Source organism: Panthera leo, chromosome B4 (assembly GCF_018350215.1).
Source record: "Panthera leo isolate Ple1 chromosome B4, P.leo_Ple1_pat1.1, whole genome shotgun sequence".
Classification (NCBI taxonomy): Eukaryota; Metazoa; Chordata; class Mammalia; order Carnivora; family Felidae; genus Panthera; species Panthera leo.
This window is the reverse complement of record NC_056685.1, coordinates 30724940-30737377: the sequence shown is the minus strand read 5'-3', so window position 1 is coordinate 30737377 and position 12438 is coordinate 30724940. Positions and strand designations below refer to the sequence as shown.

Sequence of the window (12438 nt, the reverse complement as noted above, 5' to 3'; positions counted from 1 at the left end):
TTAATTTAACCAACACTCTTGCCCAAATACATCACAAGTTGACATTTGGGGACATGGAACCTTAATTTTTTTCCCAAATTTTCTTTTTTTTTTTTTTTTAATTTTTTTTTTTAATGTTTATTTATTTTTGAGACAGAGAGAGATAGAGCATGAACGGGGGAGGGTCAGAGAGAGAGGGAGACACAGAATCTGAAGCAGGCTCCAGGCTCTGAGCTGTCAGCACAGAGCCCGACGCTGGGCTTGAACTCACGGACCGTGAGATCATGACCTGAGCCGAAGTTGGGCACTTAACCGACTGAGCCACCCAGGTGCCCCCCAAATTTAATTTTTAAAGCAACCCCAAATCTGGTGTATTCATTTTAGAATTTAATCTCAGTAATTTTTATATTCATAAATTTGTGGTGAGTCTAAATAATACTTCTGTTCAGCATGTTTTTATCATGTTAGAAATTCAACACAGAAAAATGGAACATTAATGTCGTTTTTATTGTGAGTCAAATTACTGGAAAACTTTTCATCTGTTTCTAGTGTCATTAATGGTGTTGCCTTCTATGTAAATGTACCAATGAATAAACGTTCAGTGACCAATCATCTGTATCTCATTGTGTCACTCCTCTTTAAGATATTGACTGGTTTAAATTTTAGTTTATAGTTTGTTGGTTAACTAGTTGAGGAAGGAGGAATATTTATCCATCTAAAAACAGATCACAGGCTTCTCAAGTCACCCTTGGAAGGTTTCACGTTGATGATGTGCCCTGTACCAGCACACATCATTAAGAGGTATTGTTTAGGTGGAGTTTGTTAAACATGTAGTTTGATAATTGAGTTGTCCATTACTCCCTGTATATTCCTGCCTCCAGGTTCAGAAACCTCAATTCCTGGCAAGCATGTTAAGAAGTGGGAAATTGATGAAAAATGTGAATTCTCAAATCTTTGAAATATTAGCCCCCAGAATCATGGGTGAGAGAAAAAAGCTAAATTGTTTTCTTACTATTAGGAAAGTTTCTTGCCATTTATGCCTAAAATTTTGGATCACTTACAGTACAATATTTCTACTCAAAATAGCATATTATAAAAAAGGATTGTCATATGAAGAGCCATTCAGTGTTCCATATTGCTTATTAGGCTGTCTCTCAGAATATATTGTGTAAACCCAGGAGTTTTAGTTTTTGTTTTTAAAAACAAGTGCACTGTAATTACATCGTGATTTTTCCTTTCATTAAATTTTGCCTTTGTGAGGACTTGGCATTTAATGCTGTGACACGTGCCTTGTCAGTGGTGAGCTGTCAGGCATAACTGGTTTGTCATTCTGTACACTTTTTGGGCAAAAAAAGTATGTCTTGAGAAGGACATATTTCTTTTGGTAATAGTACTAGAATGTCCAACCTTATTTGTGAATGATAATTTTTTGGACAGATTTCTGTCTTTCTGTACTAAAGTCCAAAAACTCAAGTAGTAAATGAGTGATTTGAATTCAGGAGAGGAAAACAATGAAGTATTAAATTTGATTTGCTTTATAATCGTGAGCATTCATAAAAAGTTGCTAGTTTTCACAGTTTCTCAAAACGAACACATGTCAAATCAAAACATAGTGTTTTCCTTGATAAAAAGCTGTGTTGATATTTCAGTGAGCGTATAGTATTTCTATAATAAAGTAGTTGGTGCTAGATGATGAATACACTTGAAATTTCTGACACGTCTTCTTCTATGGGTTGTCCTGGAAAGATACATTATCAACCTAAAATTTTTCCTTTGTTAAAGGTCTAGAATGATATATATCTTTAAAATCCTTCAAGCCTATATATGCCATCCCATAATTGCCAAAATCATGTTAAAACAAAAAAAATCATCATTTGTACATTCTTACGAATGTTTATCTTAAAAATTAGATCTTAAGACTGATGTTAAAATGTTAAAAACTCTCCACATGTTGCTGTTGTGCTATTTTATGTTTTTTTAATTTTTTAAAGTGTTTATTTTTATTTTTGAGAGAGAGAGAGAGAGAGAGAGAGAGAGAGAGAGAGACAGAGTGTGAACAGGGGAAGAGCAGAGAGAGGGAGACCCAGAATCCGAAGTGGGCTCCATGTAAAGTATAAAATGGTGCTTGTAGAAGGGAAAATACAGCAATCCGTTTTATTTGGGTAGGAGCCAGTAAAGCTGGCTTACCAGATTGGGATATTGGACTTAAAATGAGAGTTTTCCCCTCCTGCTGTAAAGTGACAGGGAAATTGTCAATTCTTGCTTTGTTGAGAGAGCCAGGCCAGTGGGCCTGCATCATATTGTGTTGTTTGTTTCTGTGAGTATGGCCTCTCATGACATATCCACTTGGACCCAAGCCTTGCACAATGAGTTCTTATTCAAAATTATGGCACAGTTTTTGAGGAGGAAGTCAGAAGAAGTATGGGTGCTTTCGGGAGGAAGGTGGCATCATTTGGACCCCAGCTTTATCTTTAAGGATTCACGACTTGAATCATAATTTTGTCCCAAGAAATATAAACATCTGTCATGCTGACCCATGCACCTGAGCAGATTTTCCTGAAAGAAACTGATCACCGTAGACAGTAGTGAGTCTTTCCTTACCAACAATGCTATATGCAAATTGAATAAATGAAAATGTACAGACTTGGCCTGAAAATTTGGGCAGTTAGATCTTTTTTTTTTTAATTTTTTTTTTTTTAACGTTTATTTATTTTTGAGACAGAAAGAGACAGAGCATGAACAGGGGAGGGTCAGAGAGAGGGAGACACAGAATCTGAAACAGGCTCCAGGCTCTGAGCTGTCAGCACAGAGCCCAACGCGGGGCTCGAACTCACGGACCGCGAGATCATGACCTGAGCCAAAGTCGGCCGCTCAACCGACTGAGCCACCCAGGCGCCCCTAGGCAGTTAGATCTTAATCTTTTCGAGATCACTCTTGCCATCTCCCCACAAGGTCTTGATTCTGCATGTACTCATCTTTGAAGTGTCACCAGAATGCACTGTGAGCTTTTCTCCATCATGAATATAATGATGTAGTTGCCGATGTCTAAAATCAATGTTCTCATTTCTCCTAGCAGAAAAGATCATATTCATCATTCAAAGCCCGACTGTGATGTTAACTTTTGTTAAGATCCCCAGCATTCTCTGCCTTCAGCTACCCAGGCAATTACAGCACAAGTGAATGCCATAGTACTTTGAGCACATCCTTCACAGCACCAATCACTTATCAGTTTTTGTATGTCTGTCTCTTTCTCTAGGGTGTGAGCTGTTTGGGGGCCGAGATTTAAGTCTTTCTTACATAGTTGCTATGTGGTATGTCCCAGTGAATGAATGGGTGAATGATTGATGTAAGTCTGCAGGGCTTCCCTATACATTTCCTGGTAAAATTTTTCAAAAGACTTTTGCAACTTAGAATCTGTGTAGCATTTTCACGTTAGAAGACATTCTGGAGATCATCTTTGGCGTTAGGAAACTTGAAACCAGCGAAATTGAATACTGTGCCGAGAGCTACATAGCTGCCATGTCAGAGGAGGGAGCGGACTTGAGGCCTCCGCTGGACATTTATTTATGAAAAATAAATTTCCTTCATTCTATGTTGTTCCACCAGGTTGAGCAGATGTTTGGAAATGTAGAGTTTTTCTAGTGTTGTAAAGTATTAACATGAATACACATAATGGATATCTAGATGGATATCTAGAATTTCTCTTACTTTTTTTTCCACTGGGCAGGTAAATACCAGCTGTCCCCCACAGTGAACATGCCCCAAGATGACACTGTCATTATAGAAGATGACAGGTTGCCAGTGCTTCCTCCACATCTCTCTGACCAGTCATCTTCCAGCTCCCATGATGACGTGGGGTTTGTGACCACAGACACTGGCGCATGGGCTAAGGCTGCAATCAGTGATTCAGCAGACTGGTAAGATCATGTGCCGGGGTTGGAAAACATGAGTTAATTGCAATCACCTTCATTTTATGTTTAAATGGTCTATCATTAAGTGCAGTTAATCAATTTTTTTATGGCAGTGTCCTATTTTCATGATTTTAATACTCTTAATAATCACTCTTTTAATAAAAGATTCCCACCAACTCTGTAATCTTGCCCCATTGTTTTAGCATTTACAGGGCTGTACTTCATAATTCAGCCAAAACTACAACAAAATTACCACTAACCAAAAAAGAAAAAAAAAAAAAAACTACTCACTTAAGTCTCATTGTTAATTATTTTAGATCTGTTTTAATTTGATGATTATTATTTATTAAATCAGTTCAAGCAGATCTCTGAGGTGACTGAAAGTTTATAACAATTAGATGACTTTGGCCAAATTAATAGCTGCTATGTTCGGGGAGTGGGAAGAAGCTTTTTAAAGGTTTTCTTTTTATAGTGCTGTCACCCTGCCATTTAAAATGCTTCCTGCTTGCTTTTAACATTATGACTTTTGGGGCAGCCTAATGCTGTTTCTTTCTCCTGTATCTTCCAAAACATAATAAAGCATTTGATATTGTTGAGCCAATGTGTGGCACGTGAATGTGGATGTGTGCCACAATCTGCATGCCTAGTAATTATACACATCCAGAAGCCAAAAGGCAAGTCCCTTCTAGAGATGACCTTGTGAGGTTGTAGTGATAATTAACAAAGCCATGTGAAGTGTTATACCAGAATTTTCTTATTGCCCTTTCTCTGGGGTGTTCCATGAATACATCAGCAAAATTATATTTAAATCCTTTACCACCTACCCGTTGCTGTTTTCTGTTCTTACCCGGACTTGTGGCCACATCCGTTATCAGATAGGAGGATTGTGGGGGCCCGGTGTTGATTTGTGTTAACAATTATAGTGGTGATCTTAGCAAAGTTACCCTCTCCCCAGCCCTCCTCTCCACTCCTTACAAAACCACACAAGCATCCAGCACACTCACCTGTGAATTCTGCAGATGTTCTCTTGGAATAGTCCCACCTGTTATTTGGATCCTTAAAGAGTCCATCTTTGTCTTGTCTTTTTCTTTCTTTCTTTCTTTCTTTCTTTCTTTCTTTCTTTCTTTCTTTCTTTCTTTCTTTCTTTCTTAAGTCTTTTATTGAAAACACAAGATGTAGAAATAGAGCGACACTCAAGCCTGCATGATATTAGCTTGTTTTTGAATGTTTTTGGTTCAATGTAGAGGGGGAAAATACAATATAAAGTCAAATCCCATTTGAAATCCACAGATGCTGTTCCACATACTGCTGCAGTTTGTATCTGTTTCTGAAAGTGAAAGCAACAACAGGGAAAGTAAGGATTAGATATTTGCAGTATTCAACTTAGGGACAAAGCCTTTGAATCTCCACCGTGATGAGAATTGTGGAGGTGGCCATAGGAATAGATCTGTTTGGGGCCTTAGAAAGCACTGTATTGGTGAAAATAAATAGGTAACTAGCAGGAATAGATTGTGGCATTAATTTCTCTAAGGGCATCCATAAAATGGTAAGGACTTGTGCGATTTTGCTGTGGGGAAAGTGGAGCAAGGAAAGGAATATGAATGAAGGGTTATCCAAACAAGAATGGCAGCTGTTCTGAATCACAGCAGAAAATGTAAGCTTTTCCAGCCTGACAATATCTCCCTAATCCTTGATGAAAATGTTATGAAAACAAAAGGGCAATAAGACAGGATTAATAACTGGAATTTTAATAATGTTGGGGGGTCAGGGTATGGTTACATTCTTTAAAGAATCAGCTGTCAGTTTTGCAATCTAACTTGTTAAATATTCTAGTGTGCTGTTTATTGTGTCTGAAATTAGTTTAATGGGTATATTGATAGGGAAGAATTAATTATGTCATGGTTTAAAAATATTTAGTTATTTTAAGACTTATTAACACACATACTCATTTGACATTTTAAATTGTGTATGTTTACAGTTCACTGCACAATTGTGGAAGGCTAAATATGTAAAATGGCTAAACTTTTAATTTGTTAACATAGAATATACTTTTTTCACTCCATTAATTGTTTCAGGGAACATTAATAGTGTTTTTAAGGAGAAACAAGGTAAACCGGCAATTCTAATCTTAGTGACAACATCATTCCAAGGATATGACATTAGTTTAAAAAATATGCCGATGTGTGGTATTTACGTAACATTAGTACCAACAATTTGTATTTCTTTGAACAAGCTTTTACCAATAGTTTCTATTAAATATGTATTTCATGAGCAGAATATTGAAAAGATCAGCTTTCAACATATGAAAGAATTATTCTTATTGAAAATAGATAATATAAAGTTTGCTCTTGCAAAATTGCATCATAGTTCTTCTATGGGTTTTTAGTTTTTACTTTTAGAACTATAGTTTTCCTTTTTTTAGCATTTTATTTTTACTGTTTTTTGTTTTTTTTGTTTTTTTTGTTTTTTTTTACTTTTTAAAATGTCTATTTATTTTTGAGAGAGAGAAGAAGGGGGTGGGGCAGAGAGAGAGGGAGACAGAGAATCCGAAGCAGGCTCCAGGCTCTGAACTGTCAGCACAGAGCCTGACCCAGGGCTCCAACCCATGAACTGTGAGATCATGAGCTGAGCCAAAGTCAGGCACTCAACCAACTGAGTGACCCAGGCACCCCTAGGACTGTATCTTTTAATTGGGGTATATGTGCTCTGGAAATTATAAGCAAACTATAGTAAGCATAGTAGTACCTGACTACTACTACATAAGCATAATATATAAGCATACATCAATTTAAGAAATATGAGCAATATGTAATTATATATATTATGTATGCTATAGCTATAAATACCTACATGCATGCACACATATATGTATACACAGTATGTAATCATAGTGATATGTTGGAGGGGCACTGAAGGCTTCAAGATAAACATGACCCTTTTTCTTAGTACACCAAATTTATTCAAAGTTTTACAGAAAAAATATGGTATATTAAAAATGAAAAGATTAAGCGTACAGCACAAAGAAGAAAACATTTATTAGGATATAACATAGTCTTTTACAAAATAAAACTGTTCTTGGTGAACTCTCAGGGCCTGTAGGATACATCTTCTCATTTCTCAATACCTGGGCCAGGACTAGGGTGAGACAAGCCAAATGACCAGGATACAAAATGTAGGGAAGGAGTTACTGTCAGGTGTTGACCCTCAACTTGCCTGAGCCTGAAAGTGCTTCCTTAAATTCTGAGTAAGGGGCACCTATCTTGTGTCATCCTAGGGGCCCTACTCTGTACTTGGTGGAAAAGATTGGGAAAGGCTGTTCAGAATCCTTGAGTGTTTTTAAGGACCCCATCTCTGTTATAATTTGTATTATATTGATAATTTGAGATAGAAAGTCTTTGTGGGGTGATAATCACTTACCTTGCATAGTGGTTTGCAGTTTACAAAGGGCTTTTACATAATGTCCTTGAATTCCCTTATTGGTCTCTTAAAGTGGATAAGGCTGCTATTCTCTTTATTGAGCATTATTAATACAGTAGGCTCAAAACATTTCAGGTCACTTAACCTGACAGCAAAGCATTTTCCTTGATGTCTTTCTTTTCACAATTTTGGATTTAGCTCTTCTCTAAGAGCCAACTATCATTTCATGCACAGTAAACTGCAGCTACATTTTTGATATATATCCAAACCAGATCACTCTTCCTTTACCTGTGTGGATGGTAATTCTCTACGGCCATAAAAGTGAGAGAAATTTGCTTCCATCAGAAACATAAGGAAGGCTGTCATAAACTCTGCTGGCATGGTGGCAGTGGCCACTGACCTTCTTAGTGTGTTTAGTTAACTGTGGAAGGATTTTCTCCTACCTGGCCAGGTAAGGAAGGTGGCAGGGCGCTGACACAAAAGAGCGATTGACTTAGTGTGCCCAGCATAGAGAAAAACCATTTTTATTGTATGAACTCTGGTCAGAACACCTAGAAGTGTTTAAAAAAAAATTTTTTTTAACATGTATTCATTTTTTGAGAGACAGAGACAACATGAGCTGGAGAGGGACAGAGAGAGAGGGAGACATAGAATCCAAAGCAGGCTCCAGGCTCTTGAGCTGTCAGCACAGAGCCCCACGAGGGGCTCGAACTCACGAACTGCAAGATCATGACTGAAGCCGAAGTTGTATGCTTAATTGACTGAGCCACCCACATGCCCCCCTTGTGGTCCTTTTTAAAGTGTTCACAGATATTTTACGAATGGGAGTGATGCTGTGTCATCCCTTTCCATTTCCAACTGTGTCCTGTTACCAATGGTTTGCTGTGTGCCTCCTCATCTCTGCTTGGACTTCTGTGTTGGTGTCACCCAAATCAAATGTCATCTGGTCTCCTGTGTCCCTCCAGTACTGTTCATTCTCCCATCTGTGCATCCACAGCATTGGCTCGGTCCTTCTGTTGTAGTATTTTTGTTAGGAACTTGTAGAGAACAGAGACCTTTTTCTTCTTTTCCTTTCCTGACTTTGGTACCCAGAACAACACCTTACAATAGGTTCTCATAAAGATTTGCTGTGTTGGTTTCTTCTCCATTGAATAAATATTGCTGAGAAACTACATTCTCATGAAACTACCTGCCACAAAGGTGTTTTTTTCTACATTTCTGACATCCAAGATTAAAGACATACTCATTTTACAACTTCTATTTGATTACAATTCATAGAGCCCCTTGTATGCTGTCAATATTTGTATTCATTTATGAAAATTTTCCACAGATATTCAATCCTTCCATTTTCTAAAATATACCAGGCTTATTTTTGATAGTCACTTAGAAATAATGATGTATTAGGGAACAGAGTGAAGAAACTGAGGGAAATAGGGGAGGAGAGAACTCACATGGAGAAAGAATGACTTTACACTTAAATTAATTTTGTATTTTCCCATCACCTCCTATTCAGCCACAGTTGTTTCGTTGTTGTTTTTTTAATGGACTATATTTTTGTTTCAGCATTTCTGGGGAATATGCATATACATAACTTTCATATGTGGGCATATATGATCTTTCCTGAAGTTGGATGTCCTCCTTTTTAGTAAATATTTTTATGTTTCTCTTTCTCTTCATACCAGCTCTTTGAGTCCAGATGTTGATCCAGTTCTTGCTTTTCAACGAGAAGGATTTGGACGCCAGAGTATGTCAGAAAAACGCACAAAGCAATTTTCAGATGCCAGTCAATTGGATTTCGTTAAAACGCGAAAATCAAAAAGCATGGATTTAGGTAGTGAGTACAATCTCCATGAATCTTTATCTAAATAAGGTTTAGATGCTTTCGGATTAAAACTGATAGTCCCAAACACATGTCTGTTTACTTTAAGCAATAGAAAAACTAAATGTGGCAATTTGGCAAAAATTAGTTTTTCTCTGAGTTTGTGATAACCATATTTCTCATAAGTGGCATGTTTACATAATGTGCAATATGTTAAAATATATGTTTTCCTGATGATCAAAGAAACAAACACATGCATATCATGCTATGTTCATGCATCTTTATTTGGAAGATGAAGTGTTTTAACATTTTGGATGTTTAAAACCAACTTTTTGAAATCGTATTTGGTTGGCTGTGGGATTCTTGAACTAGAAGGAGAAGTTTTGGAGAGAAACCATTATCTCAATCCATGTCTAGAATTTGGTTACTTCATGATATACTTCATTTCGTTGCTATTCTTTAAGGTTTATTTAATAGAAACTCTTCTGTGTTGATAATTAAGGCATTTAATTGAAGTAATAATTTGGGAGAATATTTATTGTAGAAAGTGTTTGGAAGCAAATGAGAGGAGGAAAATAACCATAGTTGTTCAATCAAACACCAATCAGGTAGTGTCTCTTTTTAAATCCAAATCCACCGAAAAGCAAACAAAAAAGTAAAGTAATTAATTATATCTATAAACCGATCAAATGATTTTAAAAACCTTTGTTAATCAGCTGAAACTTATTTATGCTGTTCTCTGGTGGCTGTTTGTACTTCAAGACTAAAAGCATTAATTTATCACATGCATAAAACAAAAATTTGGCGATGCATTGCCTTGGCTAATTATGATATGCTAACTTATAAATAACACACGTGTCTGTGAAATGACTGGCATTTTGCATGGAGACACTGCTTTCCCCCCCTTTTTTTGATTATGAATGTTTGCTTGATGTTTCATATTATTTGCATGAAATATTACCTAAGAATGATCACCTAACTGGAAAGATCCGGGAATGGTTGAAGCATGTTGGGCTGTGGGGACTAACTGTGCTAACCAGTATACATTTACCTTTTAACAGTAGCTGACGAGACTAAACTCAATACAGTGGATGACCAGAAAGCAGGTAAGAATGGACAGTTAGACTGTTGCCATAGAAACTGTGGTCCAAGGAGCTGATCATAATTATAGAGCTGCCAATCATATTGCATGTAAACATAAATATTCCAGTCTTGCGCGGATGTTTTCATTTTTAGGAAATCACATTGTACAAGAAAAGAAAAATTTCCTGTTAGAAGGAATTTATCAGGGTAGTACATACTAAATGGAAATATAATTTAGTGTTTCAAAAATGCTAAAACAACCTAGATTTTAATTATATTTGTATAGGAATGTTTTGTTGCAATTAAATAAAAATCAAAATCCTGAGAACAGTATCTCTTCTAGTAAACTCTTAAGTGTCTAAGTCATTTACTAGGTATCTAGCTTGATATCCAAACAATGGTTCTCAAACTGGTGATTTTGATTTGAAGGATAATAGCAGAAATATAAATATTTTTCACTCTATGACAGAATCCAATATTGCTGTCTTTCATTGTTCAGAAAACCTCAGTTTTTCTTCAGATGCAAGAATTGGCTTGTAGTTGTCTGACATTGAGTTAGACTATGTAATGCATAAGTTTCCTTATCTTGACATGAACCTATTTCAAAGGTTTTTGTTTTGTTTTGTTTTGTTTTTGTTTTTGTTTTTGTTTTAACTCATTAGGGCTTGCTTCTAAAATGCTGCCTAGGGGTGTCTGGGTGGCTCAGTCGGTTTGGCCTCCAACTTTGGCTCAGGTCATGATCTCATGGTTTTTGAGTTCAAGCCCGACATCAGGCTCTGTGCTGACAGTTCAGAGCCTGGAGCCTGCTTTGGATTCTGTGTCTCCCTCTCTCTCTCTGCCCCTCCCATGCTCATGCTCTCTCTCTCTCTCTCTCTCTCTCTCCCTCTCCCTCTCTCTCTGTCTCTCTGTCTGTCTCAGAAATAAATAAGCATTAAAAAATAATAATAAGTTTAAAATGCTGCCATTGTGTAGAATCAATGGATTATATTGAACTGAGTTTTTCATTATATTAGATTTTACTTTTTATGTTATATTAGGAAAATAATCACAGGAAAGTCTTCATGTATAATTAATGTATTTTGTACAATGGCACATTTATGATTTGTTGTTATAAGTTTGGAATAGTGTTTTAATTATTCTAGATCCAGTATGATGTAGTCATATCACTTAGCACTAATTAGCTTCAATTCACCTTTTTGACCTGCAGTAGTAATTAATTTTAGCCTTAAAAAATATGTATCTATATACATGTGTAAAGATTATTGTGGACATGGTTGAAGTTTTTGTGTTCTGTAGAGTAAAAAGATAGATTGTGAAAATTACATCCAATAAATCATAGGATTAACTATAGTGCAAGGCAATTAACTATAGCCTCAGCCCTTATTATGTAGTTATTTCTCTGATCAAACATAAAATTCACTCAAACTCTGAAACAGGGCTAAAGAAAAACTATTTGATAGTTCATATATGCAAATGAGTAATTAGTTTTGGAGTTAATAACATTCAATACTTTTAAAGAAGTAAGCCCTGTCCAAATTAATGTTCATAAAAGTCAACTCACACTGCTCAGGTTAAAGAACATGACTTTATATGCTACGCCAGTCAGGTACAGTCAGGAAATTATTTATTTAACTAACTTCCACTAAAAGGAAAAGACCATTATTGCAATTAAAAAAAAAAATAATGATGATATCCAGATATCCAGAGTTTAACTGAAAACATAAAATAATGTTCATGGAGAGAAGGCAGATTTTATAATCTAATTGAATCTTGTGTTTTTATTGTGTTTTAAAATGTTAGATCCTAGATAAAAAGAGCTTTTTCTTTTTTTCTCCCCCGCCCCCCACTGTGTACAATCTATCTTACCAAAGTAAACTGGAAAAGCTTGTGACAAAAAATTATTGCATAGACACCAAAGTACCTTTTAATCTATCGGTTTTAAATCTACATGAATAAAATATCTAACAAGGATCTTTTCCACCCTGCAGTATTAGACAGTGAACAGATTTTCAGTTATTTTTCTTTCTTCACTTCACTTGAATTGCTAAGATGATCATGATTTTACAGTTTAGTCCAAAGGTTTTTGGTAGAGTCACAGTGGTATTTTAGCATAGATCATCTGTCTAGCCATAAGCCTTTCATAATGAAAATTGAATTCCATTTCCCTTCGCCCTTGCAAAAGACATCCTCTACTTTTTTTTTTTTTTTTTGGCAAGTGGGGTATTAGGT

The 12438-nt window shown here is 36.1% G+C and overlaps 1 protein-coding gene across 21 annotated transcripts in view; it reads left to right on the top strand.

Moving 5' to 3' along the window:
* PARD3 (par-3 family cell polarity regulator) overlaps nucleotides 1–12438 on the top strand; it is a 661643-nt gene that overhangs the window by 431713 nt on the left and 217492 nt on the right. For 10 of the 21 annotated variants that reach the window (XM_042945320.1, XM_042945317.1, XM_042945314.1 and 7 more), the window contains 3 exons: nucleotides 3707–3896; nucleotides 8990–9141; nucleotides 10188–10232. In XM_042945320.1, the coding sequence (XP_042801254.1) occupies nucleotides 3707–3896; nucleotides 8990–9141; nucleotides 10188–10232 (387 nt within the window). The remainder of the gene's footprint in view (nucleotides 1–3706; nucleotides 3897–8989; nucleotides 9142–10187; nucleotides 10233–12438) is intronic. The other 11 variants (XM_042945325.1, XM_042945324.1, XM_042945321.1 and 8 more) reach the window with 4 other exon arrangements.